This window comes from Sorex araneus, chromosome 9 (assembly GCF_027595985.1).
Source record: "Sorex araneus isolate mSorAra2 chromosome 9, mSorAra2.pri, whole genome shotgun sequence".
Classification (NCBI taxonomy): domain Eukaryota; kingdom Metazoa; phylum Chordata; class Mammalia; order Eulipotyphla; family Soricidae; genus Sorex; species Sorex araneus.
In genome coordinates, this window is record NC_073310.1 from 4378063 (window position 1) to 4399496 (window position 21434).

The window sequence follows — 21434 nt, forward strand, 5'->3', positions numbered from 1 at the left end:
GGGGCGCCTTCAGCCCCAAGAGGCCTGGCAGGTGCGGGCCCACCTGTGGGGCCCCACCTGTTCCCCCGCCCCACCCCCGTTCCATGGCCTGCGGTGCCTGGCCACAGACCCCGCCCTTGGCAGTGCCCTGACTCAGCCCACGCAGGGAGCCACTTCCTCTGCGCCCTCTCCCGCCGCCGCCGTCCCTGGAAGGGGCCGGGTTACTCAGCGCTCCCGGGACGCCAGGGAGATGGGGGGGGGGGGGGCCCGCGCTGCAGGGTCTCGCCCGAGCCAGGCTTCCCACGCGGTGGGGGAGGGTCTCCCCGGACTGGCAGAGCAGTGGGACGCTGAGCCACGCACCGTCCTGGCCTCGGACCCCTGCTCCCGAACCCAGCCCGGGCCTCCCCCTCGGGACACACCACACCCCAGCTCGGGGCGGCCCCCAGAGGCACGGGTGAGGAGAGCAGGGCTGGAAACTTCCGTGCGCCCCACACGGGCTTGCCCCCAGCCCCACCCCCCGGCCCTGGGAGGGGCCGCCTTCCTCCAGAGGCGCCCCAAGTTCCCACCCGTGGTTTTCTGGCAGCTGTGAGCTCGGGTGCTCTGGGCGAAGGCCAGCCCTACCCCAGGGCACGGCGAGCGGCTGCCCCCTGCCTTGGCCAGGCCCTGCAGTCGAGAGAAAGGCCAAGGGCGGACAGGCAGGGCAGGGGGTCAGGAAGGTGCTGACCGTGCGCACAGCCAACCCTGAGCATGGCCAGGAGCGATCCCTGAGCACAGAGTCAGGAGGAATCTGAGCACTGTTAGGAGTGATTCCTGAGCACTGTCAGGAGTGATCCCTGAGCACAGAGTCAGGAGTCAGCCCTGAGCACTGCCAGGTAAGACCCCACAGAAAAGGAACAAGGGGAGAGAGAGAGAGAGAGGTAGAGACGCCACAGCCATCACTTGACCAACTTTTATTTCTGCTCTTACCCCGGCCCAGACTCTGGGCGCCCCTCCCCCGCAGCCCGAGGGAGGTGGGGGGGCGGGGGGTGGGGGACGTCGTACCATGAAGCTTGTAAACTTGGACCTGGGCCAGACCCATCCCGCAGGCAGCCCCGGTGGCACAGGCCAGGGCCTGGGCTCTGGGCAGCCCCTACCCGCCGACCTAGACGAGAGGCCTGACCCCAGGGCTTTGGCTTCAGACAGGAGTGATGCGTGCCTGCTGGTCTCAGGGTTGCAGGGGCGGGGGGGTACACCTGTCCCCACCCCCACCCCAGCCCCTCCTGCAGCCAACAGGAAACACTCGTGAAAACCCCAGCTTTGATGCTGGGGGCACGGAGGAGAGAGGAAACGCCCCAAGTACTAAAAAATCCAAAATTAAATTAAAACCAAAGTGCCAGTCACTGAACCCGCAGTGAGCTGGCAGCTGCCCACACAGACTGCCCCCCAATTCGCTTCCGGGGCTCCCCAGGCTGGGGGGCCCGGGCCAGGTGAGCCTGAGCCCAGAGGAGGCCTCTGGAGAATAAAGGTCGGGGTGGGGAGTCCTGAGAGGGGCCGTGTGAGGACTGTAAACATGACCCAGCTGAAGGGCGGGGCAGCCCGGGCCCCCGAGACCCTCGCTGGGTGAGGGCGGAGGAGTGCGAGGTCTGGGGCCCAGAGGGGTACCGGGATGCGGGGGGCTGAGCCCAGAGAGGCTGGGGGGGCACAGACAAGTCTCCCCACCTCTGCTCATCCCAGGCTGCCTCTCCCTGGGAGAATGTGCTGGAAGGTCAGCTCAGGCCACCACCAGCCTGAGGTCTGGAGCACCAGGCGGCCGCGGGGCGCGGGAGAGGGACCTGGGGCAGCTGAGGAGAGCCCGGGACGTGGCCCAGGGCCAGAGGTCACTGCTGCCGCCAGGACACTCGGGCCTTCCTGGGCTGGCCGGGCCGGATCGATGGCGGACACCTGCTCACCTTGCCAGGCCGGGCCGGGCTGCACCCGCGTCTCCTCGGATGCCCTGAAGCACCAGCCCCCTGAAACGGGGGTCACCGGGCAGGTCCCGGGCTGGGCGCCCCCAGCCTTTCACAGCCGGGGGGACCCCCTCAGGGCCGGGCGCGGCTCTCCTGCCAGCAGGCGCGCAGGGCGCCCACCTCGCGGCCGTACCACTCGTGCAGCTGGGCGAAGGGGGCGCCGTGGGGGGGCGCGAGGGGCTCGGGGGCGCGGCGGCGCGGGGGCGGCCGCGGCGGGGCCTGGGGGTCCCCGGGGGGCGCGGCGTCCCAGGCAGCGCGTCCGTTGTCCCGGGGCCGGGCGGGGGGCGGCCGCGGGCGGCGCGGCGCGGGCAGGGGCGCGTGGGCCTGCGCGGCCGCCAGCTGCCGCTCCAGCTCGCGCAGCAGCAGGCGCAGGTACTGGACGCTGGCGCGGGACAGCGCCTTGACCCAGCGCTCCAGGCCCGCCTGGCTCTCGGCCGCCAGCTGGTGGGCGCGCGCGCGGCCGCCGGGGCAGCGCACGGCGAAGGCGAAGTCCACGGCCGCCTCGGCCAGCTCCACCGTGCAGCCCTCCAGCACGATGACGCCCAGCGGCTCGCGGCTGGCCGCGTCCTCGAAGTAGAAGAGCACGTTCCCGCGGAGCACGAACCAGCGGCGCTGGTAGGCGGCGTGCCGGCCCCGCTGCAGCAGGAAGCCCTGCGCGTCGGCCGGCGCCGCGCTCGTGGCGTACGAGGCCAGGCTGCGCTCGTTCAGCTTCATGCTGCCTGCGGGGGGCACGGGCAGGCTGTCACCTCCCGCCCCCGCCCCGGGAGTCGCCTCCCCAGGCCCCCCCTGGCACCGACGCTGCCGCCTGGCGTGACCCGGCCTGGTCAACACACGGGCGGGGCGGGGCCAAGGGCCGACTGGTGTCCCCACCCTGGGCCGGCCCATCTGTCACGTCCCTTTCGCCATCGAGGGCCGTGGCCAGGGGCGGCGTGGACGTGGGAGAGTTGCAGGGGTCCCTGCAAAAATCACCCATCGGCCCCCAGCACCGCCGTGCGCCCCGGCAATACCGGGGCCAGCAGTATTTGGGGGGTTCCCCGGCACACGGTGTGGACGGGACTGCAGGAACCGAGGGAGGGGGCCGGACGTGTCCTGGCACCGGGGAACCTCAGGAAGCGCGGGGATGCCAGGGCGGGAGAATGTTTGCTCTTACCGGGGTGGGGGGGGCGTGGAACAGGTGACAGGCCCTCCGGTTACAGGCAGTCTCGCTGGCAGCGGGAGGGCGGGTGCCAAGGCGCGGTGCGGGGCTCCGGAGACGGGCAGCGGGCAGGGCAAGGCGCCCTGTGCCCTGGGGAGGCTGTGGGCAGGGCAGAGCATGGCGGTGCCTGGGGCGATTCTGCCCCCTTCACCCGAGGAGCACCTGAGGGGTCATCACTGCCCAGGGAGGACCCACTGTCCATGCTCTCTCAGGACACCCCCACCCCCACCCCGCCACGTGCTCCCAATATCCCAGCTCGGCTCCTCGCCAGACGTGGAACTACATGTCCAAGAGAAGGGATGCAGTAGGTGTTCATCTAACGCGCCTTCCCTGGCTGGGGCGGGGTCTTACTCAGGGCCCAGGGGAAAGGAATACGGCTGGCGCCACTCCAGGCAGCAGTTGGCCGCCGGAATCCGCCCTTTCCTCACCCCCTCACCTCACCTGCCGCAGCAGTCCAGGGAGGCTTCCTGGGAGAGGCAGCAGGGGCCCTGACTAAGTACCTGAGCTCAGCCTTTCCTGACACAGGGGCTGCTTCAGGCTAGAGCCCCTCAGGTCCCGGCGCCTGACCCGGAACTCTTCTCCTCACTCTGCGGACCGTGACTGGTTCCCCCCCACCCCCAGGGGGGCCCCCATTTCCCATGGGCGCCACCCCCCACTCACCGCCTCTCAGCTCCGTCTCGACGTGCTCCTCCCTGGGTCGGAATCGGCAGGATGGGCCGCCTCCACACCTGCACGGGGCGGGACTCCTGAGGCCCACTGTCCCCGCAGTCCCCTTGGGGCCAGCGACCCTCTTCCCCGGCCCCATCTCGGCCCCCGGCCCCCTCCTCCACTCGGCCCCCAGCACCGCCCCCGGCCCCCTGAAGCCCTTTCCCCACCACGGAGAGGCTCACGGGAGAGCGTGACGGTCCCGTGTCTGGCCCACAGGCTGGTGCCGGTACCAGCAAGAGGACACGCAAGGCTCGGACCCTTCTGCAGCGCCCGCCCCAAGGTGTGGGAGCCGAGACGAGGGTCAGCGGCTCCCCTGGGGCCCAGGCCACAGCCCCAAGTCACAAGTGTGTGTGTGTGGGGGGGGTCCTGATCTTGGGTGGTCCCTCTCCATGAAGGCTGGGGGCTGGGGGCTGGGGGGGGCAACCTCCCGCCCCTCCAGCCTCCCCGGGCCCAGTGAGAAGAAAGGGGGGCGGGACGCGGCAGCTCGGGAGGGCTGGCGCCCGCTTATCTCCACACTCACTGCCCCGTCCAGGTTCAGAGTCCAGCCCGGGCACGGCGGATCCAACCGGCCGTGCCACGCAGCAGGAAACCGGCCGGCCCTGGCCTCCCTCCACCGGGACCCTGAGGAAGAGACGGCCTCTCACCAGCCTCCGCGGCTGCGGCCTCCGTCCGGCGGGCGAACAGCTGGGAGGGCACCGCAGTGTAGCTGCCTGGAAACCAGAGATTTTCTCAGCCTCCTGGCCAGAGGGGGACACTCAGGGCCGGCCAGCTGGCGGGGGCTTCAGAAGTCCATCTGGAACAGCTGCCTGGGAGCCCAGCGGGGTGCCTGTCCCCAAAGGCCAATAATCAGCCCGAGTCTCCAGGGACACAGCTGGCCTGCACCCCTGGAGAGTGGGGAAACCGAGGCGGGGAACCCGGCAGTGCCTTTCCAGGAGAGAGTTCAGAGCAGGGCTGCAGCCCAGCTGCCACCTCTGGGCGGCCATCTGGCCCCTGAGTTCCCGAAGGACAGCGAGAGCCCCAGACGGGGCGGGCAGGGTGGGCAGGGTGGCATGTGGGTGCCAAACCAAGACCCCCCACTCTCCAGGGCTGGGGTCGCCATCAGCTGAACAAGCCCAGCGGCAGCCACAACCGGGTCCTCTCCGTGGCCCGAGTCGCGTCCCCTCATGCCCCCGCCCTGCCCCCTGCGCTGCCCAGCCCCAATCCAGCCCCCGCCCGGCCCCCTCCCTGCCCCCTGCCCTGCCCAGCCCCAGCCCGGCCCCTGCCCAGGCCCCTGCCCAGCCCCCTGTCCAGCTCCTGTCCGCCCCCCGCCCACCTCCTGTCCGGCCCCTGCCCCTGCCGCTGCCCAGCCCCTGCCCGATCCCTGACCGATCCCTGCCCAGCGCCCCCCAATCCCCGGCCCTGCCCGGCCCCTGCCCAGCGCCCCCCCCCGCCCCGCCCTGCCCGGCCCCCTTCCCCGGCCCTGCCCGGACGCCCTCACCTCGCGGCGCGGCCTAGGGCGGCGGGGCGGGCAGCGCGGGGCCGGGGCACGGCCGGGCCATGGCCCGGGACCCGCTGGTTGGCGGCGACGTTGCTTTGTCTCCGGGCGGCCGGGCCGGCGCAGCCGCGGGCCCGCGGCTCACGGCAGGAGGCGGGGCGGGGGGACCCTGTGGGGCCGCGGGCGCGACGCGCCCCTTTTACTAGGCCCCGCCCACCCGCTCCGGCCCCGCCCCCGAGCTCTTCCCGCCCTACGATTGGCCATCTCCGCCCCTCACCCTGGTGAGCCCGCCCCCGAAGCCGTTCTTAAAGGAACCGATTCCAGGACTCCTTTCTCCCAGGAAAGAGTCCTCCTGCCTCCTAGGAGTAGGGACAGAAGGTGGGTCTGGGGGAGGGCGGTACCCTGGGTGGTGGGTCTGGGGGAGGGCGGTACCCTGGGTGGTTCACACCCGAGCCCCCTATGCTGGAGGCCGGGCCCTGGTGGTGTTGGCAGTTTGGGCCGACTTAACGTCCTACTGAATTTGAAAATTCACGCCAACTGAGTCAGATTTGTGATTTGTTGACAAAAGCTGAATCCAGGGCATTTGGGGACCTTCCGACAAAGTGACTGGGGACTGGACCATGTGTGTGCACCTGTCCCCGTGAAGAAGGAAAGTTCTGGAACCGAGCAGACTGGGGTTCCTAGAACATTTAACCCCTGAGGGAGGGACTTAGAACTGTAAAGACAAACTCCCTGCAGGACCCACGGTCCCTGCTCTGGGCCTGGAGGAACCTCTGTTGCCTTCCCCTATCCCAGGTCACCCCGCGCGGGATTTCCTGCCCTCCCCAAGCACGCCCGAGGCCTTGCCTCAGGGCAGGAGAGTAACTGGACAGGCAGGCCAGAATCCTCCGACTGGTTTCATTCACCACGTAGGGTGACCCAGGCCGGCCCGAATCAGTGACGTGATCTTGCTTGGGCAGGCTGACAGCCGGGCCTGGGTAGGAGGGCTGGGAGAGGGTGCTGTAGAAATTGCGGGGCAGGTGGGCACCGGGGCAAGGACAGCCCTGGCCAACCCAGAGGGCTCCGGGGCAGGGAGAGGCGAGGTGAGGGGCCGCGGGGCCGCCCAGGGCGCCCGCAGTCTGCACTGCTTAGCTGGAGGTTTTCCAAGCCGGCGCGTGGCTGACCGTGCGGGCGCCTTTGTCTGAAGCCGGTTGGTCTAAGATCTCCCTGCACACCTTACGCAGGACGTTGCCAGCTGTTGGCTGAGCCAGGAACGCCCGTGAGGGGGAGCTGAGGTTGCTTTATAAGCTGCCCAGTCCAATAAGGAAGCTACCGGAGAAAATTGCTGTCTATCCCGTGAAAATCTGTACAGATTGCCCATTAATCAAAGCCAAGCCAAAGGCAAGGCGCCGGGGACTGCTGGCGGCACTCCCAGACCAGGAAGGGCTTCAGAAACCGCGGCGGGAGGGCTGTGCGGTCGTAGGGGGGCGCCTACCACACGCAGCCCACTGAGTTCCACCCCGGGGGTCCCTCACACCCAGGTGGGTCAGTGATATCCTTAAAGCCCCAGGGCTGCTGGGGCTGGAGCGATAGCACAGCGAGTAGGGCGTTCGCCTTGCTCGCAGCCAACCCGGGTTCGAATCCTAGCATCCCATATGGTCCCCTGAGCACCACCAGGGGTAATTCCTGAGTGCAGAGCCAGGAGGAACCCCTGAGCATCGCCGGGTGTGACCCAAAAAGAAAAAAAAAAAAGCCCCAGGGCTTAAGCCTTATGCATGAGAGGGAAGAGTTTGCTTTTCCTCCAGGAAGAAGGGAGAGCTGGGAACAGGAGAGGAAAGTGATCCCCACCCGTGTTGGTCTCCACACCACGGGACCACGGGAGGGGGCAGGGAGAGGAGACCCAGAGACAGCCAGAGACAAGGGGGGTGGGGGGTGGGGAGGCAGCGGTGAGACAGAGGATTGGAGGGGCTCACATGAGCCCAGCATGGAGGGAAATAGGGCCAAGATGGAAGATGTGGAGGAGGCAGAGGGTACCTGAGAGCAGCCGAGTCCTGGATCGCGCCGTACCTGATGCTGTTGTCTTAATCCCCCGGGCCAGAAAGCAAAGTCAAGTTTTTCCTCCAAGTCTTGGCTCTTCCAGATAAGGGAAATGTAGACTCTGAGCGTCAGAGTCTCCAGACAGGGGAAATTCCTCAGAGGTGTGCACGGAGGCTGGAGTTAAAGGTCGGGTGGTGGGAGCGGCAGGAGCCCAGAGCAGCCTGCCGGCCCCTGACTGTCCTCCTGACTGGTTTTCTCAACCCAGGTGAAATCCACATAGAAATAGGAACTGTCTTTGGGCGGAGCAGCAGGACAGCGGGTTGGTCACTTGCCTTACACACAGCTGACCCTGGTTCAATCCCTGACATCCCATATGCACTCCTGAGCACCGCCAGGAGTGACCCCTGAGCACCGTGGGGTGTGGCCCCAAAACAAACCAAAAAACGAAGGCCTTTTGGGGCCGGAGCGATAGCACAGCGGGTAGGGCGTTTGCCTTGCACGCGGCCGACCCGGGTTCGATTCCCAGCATCCCATATGGTCCCCCAAGCACCGCCAGGAGTAATTCCTGAGTGCAGAGCCAGGAGTAACCCCTGAGCATCGCTGGGTGTGACCCAAAAAGCAAAAAAAAAAAAAACAAAAAACAACGAAGGCCTTTTCATGGGGCTTTGTTTTTGTTTGTTTGTTTTTCTTTTTTGGTCACACCCATCGATGCACAGGGGTCAGGGGTCACTCCTGGTTCATGCACTCAGGAATTACTCCTGGCGGTGCTCGGGGACCTATGGGATGCTGGGAATCGAACCCGGGTCGGCCGCGTGCAAGGCAAACGCCCTCCTGCTGTACTAGCCTAGCGCTCCAGCCCTGGGCTTTGTTTTTCATGCTTGACCACTGTAACGGGGATTACAGTACGCCAGATGGCATAACTGAAATTTACGACGAACATAGAACTTCAATCTTCTCACCTAAAAATGTGAGGGGGGGTAGGTGGAGCCGCAGCTGTACCGCCATTGCGGGGCGGGGGGGGGGGGTGGAACCAGGGGACGAGCAGGGAGGCGCCTGCCTTGCCCCGGGCCAACCTGGGTTTGATCCCCAGCACCACATATACCCCCGCCAGGAGTGACCCCGGAGCACAGAGCCAGGAGGAAGCCCTGAGCACTGCCAGGCATGGCCCCAAAACACAGCAGGAAGAAAACCGCCCAAAGCTAGTCCCGTGGTCCGGCCGCCCCCCTGGCGTCCCTCAAATGGGTGCAGCGGCATCACAGCCCCTCGAGTATCCCTGGGACTGTCCCTAAGGGCCCTGAGTACTGAGGGGCCAAGTAGCACCACATCCTTGGGGCCGAGCACTGCCCAGGGCCCCTGAGCACGTCCCAGCTGCCTGGGACGGAAGAGAGAAGACGCAGCTGCCAGTTTGCGGCGTGGACAGCCCCACCGGAGGCCCACAGTGGACGGGGGTCTCAGGGCTCCACTGAGCGGTGGGCGGGGACCGTCTGACCCCTGCAGGCCTGGCTAGACTCGTCTCATGAGATTAAAACCCAGTTTCCATTTGCCACTTCCCCTGCGTGGGGCCGTGGTCCCTCGCATGTGGGTCTGTGAGGTCATACATGTGTTCCGGACCGTGTCCCAGGCTCACCCGGTGACCCCTGCGGCGTTCCCCACCGTGCTGTCTCCCCTGGCCCCATTCCAGGGCAGCAGACCCAGAGGGCCGGGCGCTCACTTGGCCCCCAGCCGCCTGCTGTGACCCCCTCGCACCCTGAGCTCAGAGGGGTCTGGCCCCCACACAAACAGGCAAGAAGGTGGGCGTGGGCGGGTCCTGCAGCTGGACCCCGCAAGTGACCCAGGAACGGAAAGAGGAATTGAAGAGCCAGAACTGGGTTGCTGCCGACCCCTGAACACTTTACCTCCAAACCGCGTCCGGAGCCGGAGCCCCCGTCACTTCTCCCTCTGGCTCCTGCTTCCTGAGCCAGGGCCCCGGCTGGGTCAGAGCGTCCCTCGCTGCCTGTCCCCAGGCCCACTGGGCGCTGCCGCGAGCCGGCCCTCGACTCCCGCTGCTGGCGGCATGTCCAGGCTCGCAGCCGGGAGGCACCAGGTGCCCCAGGACCCCCGACGGCACCTCGTGCTGGGCCCTTTCCTCCTCCAGGAAGGCGCCCGGGGCCCAGCACACACAGCCCCCCAGGGTCTGTCATTCTTTCAACCAATTTTACCCCCACTTGTGGGGGCCTCAGACCAGGGATGTACGTTTGCCCGGGGCCACCTCGCAGCCATTCACTGGGGGTCTGAGCACAGGCTGCCAGGAGGGCCTCAGCGCATGTAGGGACACCAGGATTCGAACCTCAGCCCACATGCACCATAAGCTGTATCCTGGGTCCCACAGCGGGGACTTAATTGAGCAATGCCGTGTCCCAGGCATTAACATCGCAAGTTAAAAAAGCAGAGCAGCAGGGCCGGGAATAGGACCACCGGAGCACGTTGCCTTGCACGTGGCCAACGTGGAAGTGATCGCCAACATCCATGATGGTCTCCCAGCACCACCAGGAGTGACCGCTGAGCACAGAGTCAGGAGTCCATCCTGAGCACAGAGTCAGGAGTATGTTTTGAGCACAGGGTCAGGAGTCCACCCTGAGCACCCCCTCAAAACTAAAAAAAGTTTTATTTTTTTTTTTTGCTTTTTGGGTCACACCCAGCGATGCACAGGGATTACTCCTGGCTCTTCACTCAGGAATTACCCCTGGCGGCACTCAGGGGACCATATGGGATGCTGGGAATCAAACATGGGTCGGCCGCGAGCAAGGCAAACGCCCTACCTGCTGTGCTATCGCTCCAGCCCCAAAACTAAAAATATTTTAAGAAGACATTTGCCTCTGCCCTTCCCTCACCCTGCACGGGCCCAGGGGCACCCTGAGTCGAGCTCTGGACCCGGCAGGGCAGAGCAAGGTCGGGGGGGGGCAGGACCATGGGAGAAATGGACTGAGGCCGGACTAGCCTTTGGTGGCAGGAGGCTTGGCCCAGAGCTCCGGAGTAGGGGGCGCCCAGGGGAGCACGTTCGGGCAGAGGGAGCGGGGGCGGGGGGGGGGGCGCGGATCTGGGCCGGGAGGAAGCCGAGGGCGGCGTCTGTCCCCCACGTTCCCTCCTTGCTGGCTGGGCGGCAGCTTCCCCCACTGCGGCTGCCCCGGCCCAGAAGCGGGCAGAGCCAAGCACCCTGAGAAGGAACTGAAACTGGCCCGGCCACAGTCTCTGGCCAGGCCACCCCGGGGCTGCAGAGGGGGCGAGGGAAGGGCGGGAGCACGTGCCCTCGAGGGGCTCCTCCCCTGGTGAACAGTGGACCCCAAGGATAGTGCAGTGAGTCCCCATCATTACTGGGTTACTTTCTGTTGGGGGGGGTGTTACGCCAGAGTGCTCAGGGATTACTCCTGGTTCTGTGCTCAGGGATTACTCCTGGTTCTGTGCTCAGGGATTACTCCTGGTTCTGTGCTTAGGGTTTACTCCCAGCTCTGTGCTCTGGGATCACTCACTCCTGGCAAAACTCGGGGACCCCATGGGAAGTCAGGGCCAAATCCAGGTTGGCTGCATGCAAGGCAAGTGTCCTGCCCGCTGTTCTGTCTCTCCTAGTCCTGGGTTTCTTTTTTGTTTTTGGGTCACACCTGGCGATGCTCAGGGGTTACTCCTGGCTCTGCACTCAGGAATCACCCCTGGCGGTGCTCAGGGGACCATATGGGATGCTGGGAATTGAACCCGGGTCGGCCGCGTGCAAGGCAAATGCCCTACCCGCTGTGCTATCTCTCAGGCCCTGTGCATTTCTTTCTTTCTTTTAAAATATATTATTATGTTGTTTATTTGGGGCCCATACCCGAGGAAGGAGAAATACACAGCTGGAGTCCTAGCACTTGCCTTGCATGTAGCTGACCTGGGTTCTACCCCACACACAACGTAGAGGAAGGAAGGAGGGAAGGGCAGGAGGAAGGAAGGAGGAAGGAGGAGGGGAGAAGGAATGAAGGAGGAAGAAGGAGGGAGGGAGGAAGGCAACCTGAGAAGGAACTGAAATTGTCCCTGTCCACTGGCCACCCAGAGGGCTGTGCAGGGGTGAGAGAAGGGAGGAAGCACCCACCCTCCTCCTTGGGTGACAGAGGTGTTGGGAGCCTCAAAGGTAGCACAGCCACTCCAGCCCCGTGAAAGGAAGGAAGGTAGGAAAGGGGGAGGGGAGAGGAAAGGGAGAGAGAGAGAAGAGAGGGAGAGGGGAAGGGAGAGAGAGGGAGAGAAATAAGAGAGGGAGAGAGAGGGAGGGAGAAAGAGAGACAAACAGAGCAAGAGAGGTAGAGGGGGAGGGGAAGGGAGAGAGAGGGAGAGGGAGGGGGAGGTGCAGAGGGAGAGGGAGAGAGGGGGAGGAAGAGATGGGGAGGGAGAGGGGCCCCTGCCAAGCTGTCTGGGGGTTCTGGGTAAGAACTCCTTTGAGGCCCCCCACTGCTGCTGGGAGGGTCTGAGTGGGGGGTGAGGCGGGGCGGGTCAAGGTCCTTGCCCGGCCTGTGTGGTTAAGTAGCTCGGCTTGGCAGTTCAGACGCTCTGAGTAATGGAAAGTTTTTTTTAAAAAAAATAACAACGAAGTCTTTAACTGGGAAGTGTGTGTTTGAGGGTAAAGAAAATCCAAAGGCAAGGTCCTTGGGGAGAAATTCCATTAGCGTATTAATAAGGGGCCTGAAGGTGCTCGCTGGGCCTTGCCCCGGGAAGCCTGGTGTGATACCAGCAGGCACCTCAGACTCCAGCTCCACTCAGCGACTGACTCCGGGTACCCTCCACCAAACAACAACCAAATGAACAGGAAGGGTCTGGAGCAATAGCACAGAGGGGAGGGCGTTTGCCTTGCATGCAGCCAACTGAGGTTCAAGGTTCGATTCCCAGCATCCCATATGGTCCCCTGAGCACTGCCAGGAGTAATTCCTGAGTGCAAATCCAGGAGTAACCCCTGGGCATCGCTGGGTGTGAGCCCCCCCCAAAAAAAAAGCAAAAAAAAAAAAAAAAAACCCAGCCTCCGCAGGTCTGGTCTGTCTCTGAGAAGATTTGCTCGTCCTCGGGCAGGTCGGTCCCGGAGCCGCCAAGCTGTGTCCCCTGCCCGGATGGAGGCAGCTTCCCACAGAGCCTGGAACTGCCCTGTGGGCACTGCCCGGGGCCGGTGGAAAGGTCTGTCCGGGCAGCAGCGTGGGCGTTCACACTGGAGCGCTCCCGTCACCCGTGTCCCGTCTCTCCCCGAGCAGCTGGCAGGTCCGCAGGGGTGTCGCTCGTCCGAGGTCACACAGCTGCACGTGTGGCAGAGCCAGGACACACCAGGGCAGCTGCAGCAGCCCTCAGCCCGGGGATAGGGGGAGATGGCGGGGCTCACCCAGGCACCCGGCCGCGCCCCTGCCTTGGAAGGGAAGTGACTCAGAGGCCAGAGGCTCTGAGGACAGCCCGCTCCGGCCCTCACTGCCCCAACTACACCCGCCGCCTGCCCGCCCGCCGCTTCCCTCCTGAGCACGCGCCCCTCCAGCTGTCCCCGCGGGGTCCTCCTCGCCTCCTGGGGCTGTCTGACCGGCCACCTAGGGCGGGCCGCGGAGCATGTGGCTGCAGGCGTGGTGGCCCAGTCCGGAGGATCGTCGGTGGGTGACTCCGGGTGCACAGGAAGCTCCATCTCTGAGGCCACCGGCAGCCCCTGCCAGCCCCGGCCGGCGGCAGCAGTGGGGGAGGCCACCAAGGTCGGGGTCGCCCAAGCCCCTCTCAAGCGCCACTTCCGCTAACGTCCATTTTACATTTTATCATTTATTTATTTATTGCTTTTTTTTGGGGGGGTGGGGAATCACACCCAGCGATGCTCAGGGGTCACTCCTGGCTCTGCACTCAGGAATTACTCCTGGCGGTTGCTTGGGGGGCCATATGGGAAATGCCCTACCCACTGGGCTATCACTCCAGACCCGTTTTACATTTTATTTTATTTAATTTATTTTTTGCTTTTTTTGGGTCACACCTGGCGATGCACAGTGGTCATTCCTGGCTCTGCACTCAGGAATTACCCCTGGCGGTGCTCAGGGGACCATATGGGATGCTGGGAATCGAACCTGGGTTGGCTGGGTGCAAGACAAACGCCCTCCCCGCTCCAGCCCCCCCCCCCCCGTTTTACATTTTAAAACCGAGGTGACAGGGCTGGAGTGATAGCCCAGTGGGTAGAGCGTTTGCCTTGCACGCAGCCGACCCGGGTTCAATTCCCAGCATCCCATATGGTCCCCCGAGCACCGCCAGGAATAATTCCTGAGTGCAGAGCCAGGAGTAACCCCTGTGCAATGCTGGGTGTAACTCAAAAGGAAAAAAAAAACAAACACCGAGGTGAGATTCACAAAACACACAATTACCACTTTAAAATCCAGTGGCCTTTGTCCACTTGCAATGTGGTGGAACCACTCCCCGTGTCTCACTCCCCCGACATTCCCCTCCCCGCAGGAGACCCTGAGTCTCAGCAGTCACTCCCTGATCCCTCCTCGCGTGGCCCCCCAGGTGCCACTGTGCTTCTGGGTGTTTCCATACTGACAGTCCACGTCAGCGGAACCAGGCACGCGTGCACAGGGCTGGCCTCCTTCACTCAGCATCCAGGGGACAAAAGCTCCACCCATGCGGTGGCACGTGGCAGCACGCCATCTCCTTGGGGGGCTCGTGGAGGTGCTCAGGGGACCATGTGGCGGTGGTGACAAATCCAGGGACCATGCAAGCCGTCTCCCCGGCCAGGGGCTTCATTCCCTTCTAGGACTGAGTGTGCACACCCAGATGCGCTCAGGGTGGACTCCTGGCTCTGTGCTCAGGGACCACTCCTGGCGGTTCTCTGGGGCCCTTCTGGGGGATGGGGGCTGGCACCCGGGTCTGCCTTCTGAGGCCGCTCGCTGCGTGCTGCACAGCCTTGCTCCATCCTGAGAGCCTTTAACAATGCTTCCGCCCCCGGTGGGGGGTACGGAGCTGGGGCCTGCTGCAGTGTCTGACACCTCACTTCCTAAAGCCACCCGGTGTGGAGGTCACGGAACGATGACAAAGTCTCAACTGCACAACGACCAAACATCCATCCCGAGGGCCAGCGAGATGGTACAGAAGGTAAGGCTCTGGATTATTTTTTAGTCACTTTATGTCAGGGACTTCTATATCTTTTTTTCTTTTTGGGTCACACCCGGCGATGCTCAGGGGTTCCTCCTGGCTCTGCACTAAGGAATCACTCCTGGCAGTGCTCGGGGGACCATATGGGATGCCGGGGATTCAACTTGGGTGGAACACCCTCCCCTCTGGACTATTGCCCGGCCCCTATATTTTTTTGCAAGGAGGGCGGTAACGGAGCTACACCTGGTGATGCTCAGGGGTCACCCCTGGCATCCTGTCTCTGCACTTAGGAATTAACAACAGCAGCGTCTCTTGCGCAGGGAGAAGACAGGCATTAAACCAAGCCCCTCATTCGTGTCCTGGCCTTTGGGGGCTGTCACACTTGAAGCTGGGTGGGCTTCCAAGCCCCTCCAGGGTTAGGGGGCTGGAGGGGGCCGGTGGCCCCACCGCAGCCCTTTCCCAGCCCTGGCCGCCAGGGGGCGCCAGAGCCCCGCGTCCGCCACCCCAGGTGCCACTGCAGGCGCCCCAGCTAAGCTTGCACCGCGCTGCTTTGCACCCGGGGCAGGACCCAGACCTCAGAGCAACAGTGTAGGGCCTCTAATTACCGGGATTGGGAGCGAATAATTATCTGCGTGGCCTCAGGCCACTGAGTCACTTCCCCCTCGGTAACCAGATTCCCGGCGGAAGAGGGGGGGGCTGCTCCCCACTGCTGGCGCTGGGCCCGGGCACGTCGAGGGATGCAGGGGGCAGGGGGCGCTGGGCTGTCCTCAGCCAGGGTCAGAGCTGGGCAGTCTGCGGATAAATCCCGGCGGGGCCCCTCTGCAGCCTTGATGCTGGAGCCTGAACAGCAGTGCCAATTGCCTCAGTTTCCCCCCACACACACACTACCCCACCCCTGTCAGAAACAACCCCTCCTTGCAGTTGCTGGGAAGATCCAATCGTTTATCTGTGCAACACCCAGATAGTGCCTAGCGGAGAATATTCTAATCGTTCAACCCGCACTTCCCGTCGTTGTAAGTCCTAGGGTTTGATGGGGGGGGGGCACTTGGCAGCCGGACAGACCCTGAAGCCAGCGCGGTCGCTGGGATCCGGGCGTTACAGCTCGGCTGAGGGCACATCCCTCCACCGTCTGTCGGATTCCTGGTCGGAAAAGCGGGGGCCATGCGTAGGAAAGTCCTGGGGGGGAGGAATGCACGCTTCCGGAAATGTGGCGTGCAGATGAGCAAGCTGCAGCCTTTCCTTCAGCAGGAGCCGGGGGTAAATTCTAGAGCAAGTAAGTGCTGGGAGGACAGAAAAGGGAACTGAGGCCGGGAGGAAGCAGGGGGTGCCTGCGCCTCGGGCACCTGCTCTCAGCAGATTAGCCCCTGGCCCAGGAATCCGGCCAAGGGCTCCGACGGCCCAGTGGAAAGAGGAAGGACCCCGTTACATAACTCTTATCGGGCCCGGGACGCCTTTCCTGCACGCCGGGCTTCAGCTGGGCCCGCGCCGTGGCTGACCCCTGCCTGCTGAACTGCTGTGTAACAGGTTGCCGCCACCTCGTGGCTGCAAGTGGTGGTGCCGATTGTTTCCGGTGGTTCTTGGAAGTCAGCTGTGCCGTCCTCATCTGAAGGCTGGTCTGGGGCTGCAAGACCCGCAGCCAAGGTGGGATGCCACAGCTGCCGGGACGCTCTGACCGCGCTGGCTGTGGGCATGAGGCCGAAGCTCCTCACCGAAGGGGCCTCTCCCCTAAGCTGTGTACACGGCCCATGTGGACTGGGGCGAAGGAGGGAGGGAGAGGCCGGTTGTGACTTTGGGTACTGCATGGTTCCCTGAGCACTGAGCTGGGAGTAGCTCCTGACCACCGTTGGATGTGTCCCTGCCAGCCCTCCCCAAACAACCAAACTGAGAGGTGACAGGTCAGAGTCACTGTGTGTTTTTTAAGCAGCGCCTCCTGCTTTAGTCCTGTGGGCCTCAAGAACTCACATCTGGGGGTGGGGTCTCAACCCAAAGGCGTGTGTTTCTCAGAGCTGTGGAGATGAGGGTCTGAGAGGACTGGATGGCCGTGAGAGTCTGCGTCCAGTGTGTCAGACATTCCTACTGTGACTGCACACACACACACACACACAGACACTGAAGACACACACACACAGATACTGACATATACACAGGGACACAGGTACTGACAGACACACCCGGACACAGGTACTGACAGACACACACAGACACACCCACAGACACTGACAGACACACACAGACACACCCACAGATACTGACAGACACACTGACACAGGTACTGACAGACACAGACGCTGACAGACACACATAAAAATACTGACAAGCACATACACAGATACAGATATTGACAGACATACAGGCACAGATACTGACAGACACACAGACACAGATGCTGACAGACATACAGACACAGATGCTGACAGACACACACACAGATAACACACACAAATACTGACACACACAGACACAGATATTGACAGACACACACACACAAGACACTCAGACAGGCACACACACACTCACACACAGATACTCACAGACACACATGCATACAGATAGACAGACACAGACACACACACAGACATAGACACACACACACACAGACACACACACAGACATACAAATACTCAGACACAGACAGACACACAGATGCACCCAGAGCCCCCGTCAACACCACCCCCTGCCGGGACAGGATTTGCAGTGAATGAATCCTGGGGTGGGGGTTGGGCTGCATCGGGCTGCGCTCAGGGGTCACTCCTGTTGGGGCTCGGGGCGGGGCTGGTGGCACGGCGAGCGCCTTAACCCCCTGACTATCTATCTCCAGGCTTTGGGCCTCACCGGTGGTGCTGGAGGAGTGGCTCCTCCCCCTCCTCCCCATCCAGTGCTCGGGAGCCCGGGTGAAGCTGGGAATGAGCCCCAGAGTCCGGCGTGCACCATGTGCTCTCTCTCCTGTCCCTGTCTGGGTCCCTCCAGCTCTTCTCCTCTTCCCTTTTCTGGGGGGGGGGGGCGCACACCCAGCTCTGCACTCAGGGATCACTCCTGGCGGTGCTCAGGAGACCATGTGGGGAGCCGGGGATCGAGCGCGGGTCAGCCACGCGCAGAGCAGGCGCCCTCCCCGCTGGACTGCCGCTCTGGCTCCGGCGCTTTTGCCCTTAACGCTGGGTCCCGTGGCAACACCAGCCTGTCCCCGAAGGCAGGAGCGACTGATCCAGCCCGGTGATGCCTTGCTGCCTCGGTCAGAAACGGCAGGCGGTGCGGGTACCGCCCAAGATGTTGATTCTGGAGCAGCAGAGCAGTAACGACTCATCAGACAGTTTCAGGCCTCAGGAGAGGAACATTATTTGACCTGAAAAAAGGGGCTTGGGGGCGAGGGGGGAGTGTAGGGCAGGGTTGTTCCTGGCTTGAGCAGCTGGAGGCACTGAGTGTTGAAAGTGGCTCTGGGCTCTCACTGGCTGAGGCTCGGGATAGCCTTCCTCCTGCCCGTCTATTTCACTTCCTGTTGGGGGTCAGTAATTGACCATGCTTCCTGTTGGGTTTTGCAGCGAACAGCCCTTCCTGTTGGGGCCTGTAACCACTGACCAGGCCTGGTACCTCTGAGAACACCCAATCCTGGCTTCCTCTGAAAGATTTTTCAGGGCCGGGAAGATAGCTGCACAGCTTCCACAGCTGGACGGTGCCGGGACCCCGCACTGCCACTGAATTACCCACTAGGTTCAAAACAAAACTAGGGGCCGGAGCCGTAGCACAGCAGGGAGGGGGTTTACTGTGCACTCAGCCAACCTGGGTTCGATCCCCAGCATCCCATAGGGTCCCCAGAGCACCGCCAGGAGTGCATCCTGAATGCAGAGCCAGGAGGAACCCCTGAGCATCGCTGGGTGCATCCCAAAAAGCATAAATAAATAAATAAATAAATAAGTGGGGTTTTTTCCAGATTCCCAATTCTGCGCGTTACAGACTTCGTTTCTCAGTGGTTCTGTGTTCTCGTCATAGGAGTGGGCTAATGACAGTCTCGGTACAAGTGACTTTAGGGCTGGCGGGAGGGTCAGTGTGTTGCTGACCAGCCAAGCCGGGGCACACGCCCAGCGCTTGCCATCCGCCAGGGGTTAGCCTTAGCCCTGTTTATATTCAAATTTGGGTCACAAGCTCGGTGAGACTAGCTGCATTTCCAGTGCTCAGGAGCCTGGTGGGGCCAGTGGGTCCCCCCCCTGAGGGTGGCACACATTGCCAGGATCACAGAGAACTCCAGGTGGGTGCTGGGGGCGTGCTCTGGTCACAGGAAGCCAGGCCCCGAATGGCCCGGCAGACACGGGGAGGGGGTGTCCCGGAGCACTGTGAGGGGCCCTTCACCTCTCTTTTCGAAGTGTGGCTCAGAAGCAAAAACGACCCCCCAAAAACCAAAAAAAAACAACCACACCCAAGCAAACACCCCAGTTAATGACATTATTAGCCTTAGAGATATTAGTAATTATGCTATGATATCTCTTGCTGTTCTTCCTTTGCTGACTTAGTGTTTTTTTATTTATTACTATGAACTCTGTAACTTTGATTTGGGCCACACCTGCTGGTGCTCAGAGGTTACTCCTGGCTCTGTGCTGAGGAATCACTCCGAGCGGTGCTGGGGAACCCTAAGGGATGCCGGGGATCGAGCCCTGGTCAACCGCATGTAAGGCAAACGCCCTCCCCACTGTACTATCACTCCGACCCCATCAATTCTGTAACTCTGTTTTTTTTTTTTTTTTGGCTTTTCGGGTCACACCCAGCGATGCACAAGGCTTACTCCTGGCTGTGCACTCAGGAATTACTCCTGGCAGTGCTGAGGAACCATATGGGATGCTGGGAATTGAACCCAGATCGGCCACGTGCAAGGCAAACACCCCACCCACCTGCTGTGCTATCACTCCAGCCCCAGTCCTGTAACTTTCAGGTTCTGTGACCTGGAGTCCTGGAACTGTTGACTGTGGCTTTATTCTCCTTAGAAGCGATCATCACAAGAACTTCCCAAATCTGTTAGTGATCCTGCAACCATACCCGTAATGTGCTATATCCTCAGGCCTGTCGGCGTCTCTACACTCTGTTCACCCCGACCAGCTGACCCTAGGTACTCTCCTGAGCAAGACCTGCTGCCTCGGCCTTGCACACAGTTTCCCGTCCTCTCGCTCGTGGCCCTGAGCCGGCTTTGCGGTGACTCCCGGCCCACTGACAGTGCCATCAGCAGCGCTTCATGTCCGTGCATTGCTGTTGGCTGTGGTGTGGCCGCTGGTTTGGAGCTGCGGGTGGTGGGACCTGGCACTGGTTTCGTGTGTGTGTGTGTGTGTGTGTGTGTGTGTGTGTGTGTGTGTGTGTGTGTGTGTGTGTGTGTGTGTGTGTGTGTGTGTGTGTGGGCCCCAGGGCCGCCGCGAGGTGGGAGGAGTCGGGGCTGGTGGCCCCAGAGATGAGATCGCTGCTGGTGAATCTAGGACACCGGCATGGCCGGGCTGCTCCCCACCGGCCCTGTGCCTGTCTGAGGCCACAGACACGAGCACAGCTCGCGAGGCGCCCCGTTAGCCCCGAGAGGAGACACTGGACTTGCGGAGACGCTGGCGAGGAGAGATGAAGCGAGAAAGGAAACCACTTTGGGCCGCCGAGAAATCTGGTGCGAGAGAAGGTTTTGAACCATGATTAAAAAGGGGAAGAACCACAGGCTCCATTTAAGTCAGCAGAACGCTGTCTGGGCAGCGAGAGGGAAAGTGCTCGTGGCTGGGAGACTCCGCCGACGCCTGACAACTGCTGTGGACCCGGCTCTTTCGAGGCAGCCCCTGGCAGCTGTGTGACTGCAGGCAAGTAAACTGCCCTCTCTGGGCTCCTTCCCGCACGCAGCGCAGAGTTCATTAGCAAGGGCCAATTGGTTGGGCTTCCCCGATACCTTCCCCCAGCCCACATCCTTCGATTCTGTGTGAACGTGACACGGCACTTCCTGGTGGGGGGCCAGCTCCAAGCTGTGCCGCTCAAACCTGAAGCCCAGCAGGTCCATCTGTGCCAAACGTCCACGGCGCCCCACCGCCTCCAGGAGAACTCCCCATCTTGCCACGGTGACCTTTGAGATGCCACGGGATGGACCCGCCTTTCCGCCTCTGCCCTTCCCATCTGTCAGTCTGGATGGCAGCACTGCCCATACTCCCTCCAACTTTCTGCAGGACCTTTGCACTTGCTGCTCCTGGAGGGCCCTACCCCGGGACCTTATCAGGCCTGGATGGTTCTTGTTCAGGAGGTGGGGTCGGGGGTGGAAATGATGAGCCCCGGAGAGAGCCTCGCCGAGCCTGTGGTCTGAGGCAGACTCTTTCACAGGCCTTCTGTGTCTTCTTCCTCATGCATCAACCTATTGATTTGCTCTACCCCTGAGCCCCTCCCCGCCCCCACCGGGCTCTCAGCTCCCCAGCGACAGGGCTGTGCCTGTCCCCTTCGCTCCTGCACCCCTCCGGGGAGCAGAGCCCGTACTTAGCTATTGGACAGCCAGTAATTAATGCTCATTCGTGGGACACGTGCGTGGCCGGTTTCTTCACGCCTGTGGGATCCTCTACGGCGGAGGGCGAGCGGCGGTGCCCAGCTGGTGAGTCTGGAAAGCCCCCGCCTCCCGGGGAACCCCTTCCTGTGGCCGCGGGGCGGGGCTCACGCACGCCCCAGCAGCGGCGCTTTCCCTGAGCGAGGCCCCACGGGAGCTGCTCTACTGCAGTAGGAGCTCATCGAATGCTCGCACCCAGGGGCTCGGGCAGAAACTCTGAGATTCTGACAGCGGGGTCTGTGCACGGCTTTGGACAGTGTCTCCCGTCGGGGCAGGAGGAGAGTGGACACTGCTCGGCCCGCCGCGTCCGTGCGTCGGGCGGCAGGGCTGAGTCCACGCGCCCACCTCGCACCGGGCCGCAGAAGGCAAATCAAAGTAGCGCAGCGGGGGGGAGCGCGAGCGCGAGGGCCCGAGGGCGCGGGAGTCGCGGCCCCCCGGGTGATGATGAAA

The 21434-nt window shown here is 62.9% G+C and overlaps 2 protein-coding genes across 3 annotated transcripts in view; one reads left to right on the forward strand and one right to left on the reverse strand.

Moving 5' to 3' along the window:
- The window catches only part of ACAD10 (acyl-CoA dehydrogenase family member 10), a 259705-nt gene that overhangs the window by 27840 nt on the left and 210431 nt on the right, over positions 1 to 21434 (forward strand). The window lies entirely within an intron of this gene.
- On the reverse strand, positions 921 to 5529 carry PHETA1 (PH domain containing endocytic trafficking adaptor 1). 2 transcript variants are annotated; one of them, XM_055146616.1, is made up of 5 exons: positions 5345 to 5529; positions 4512 to 4577; positions 3820 to 3887; positions 3115 to 3258; positions 921 to 2683 (listed from the first exon to the last, which is right to left on the reverse strand). In XM_055146616.1, the coding sequence occupies exon 5, from the start codon at positions 2676 to 2678 to the stop codon at positions 2037 to 2039; it is 642 nt and encodes a 213-aa protein (XP_055002591.1). In that variant the 5' UTR covers positions 2679 to 2683; positions 3115 to 3258; positions 3820 to 3887; positions 4512 to 4577; positions 5345 to 5529; the 3' UTR covers positions 921 to 2036. The 2 variants fall into 2 exon arrangements, with proteins under 2 accessions (XP_055002591.1, XP_055002590.1); XM_055146615.1 differs by having other exon boundaries at positions 4512 to 4693; positions 5345 to 5527.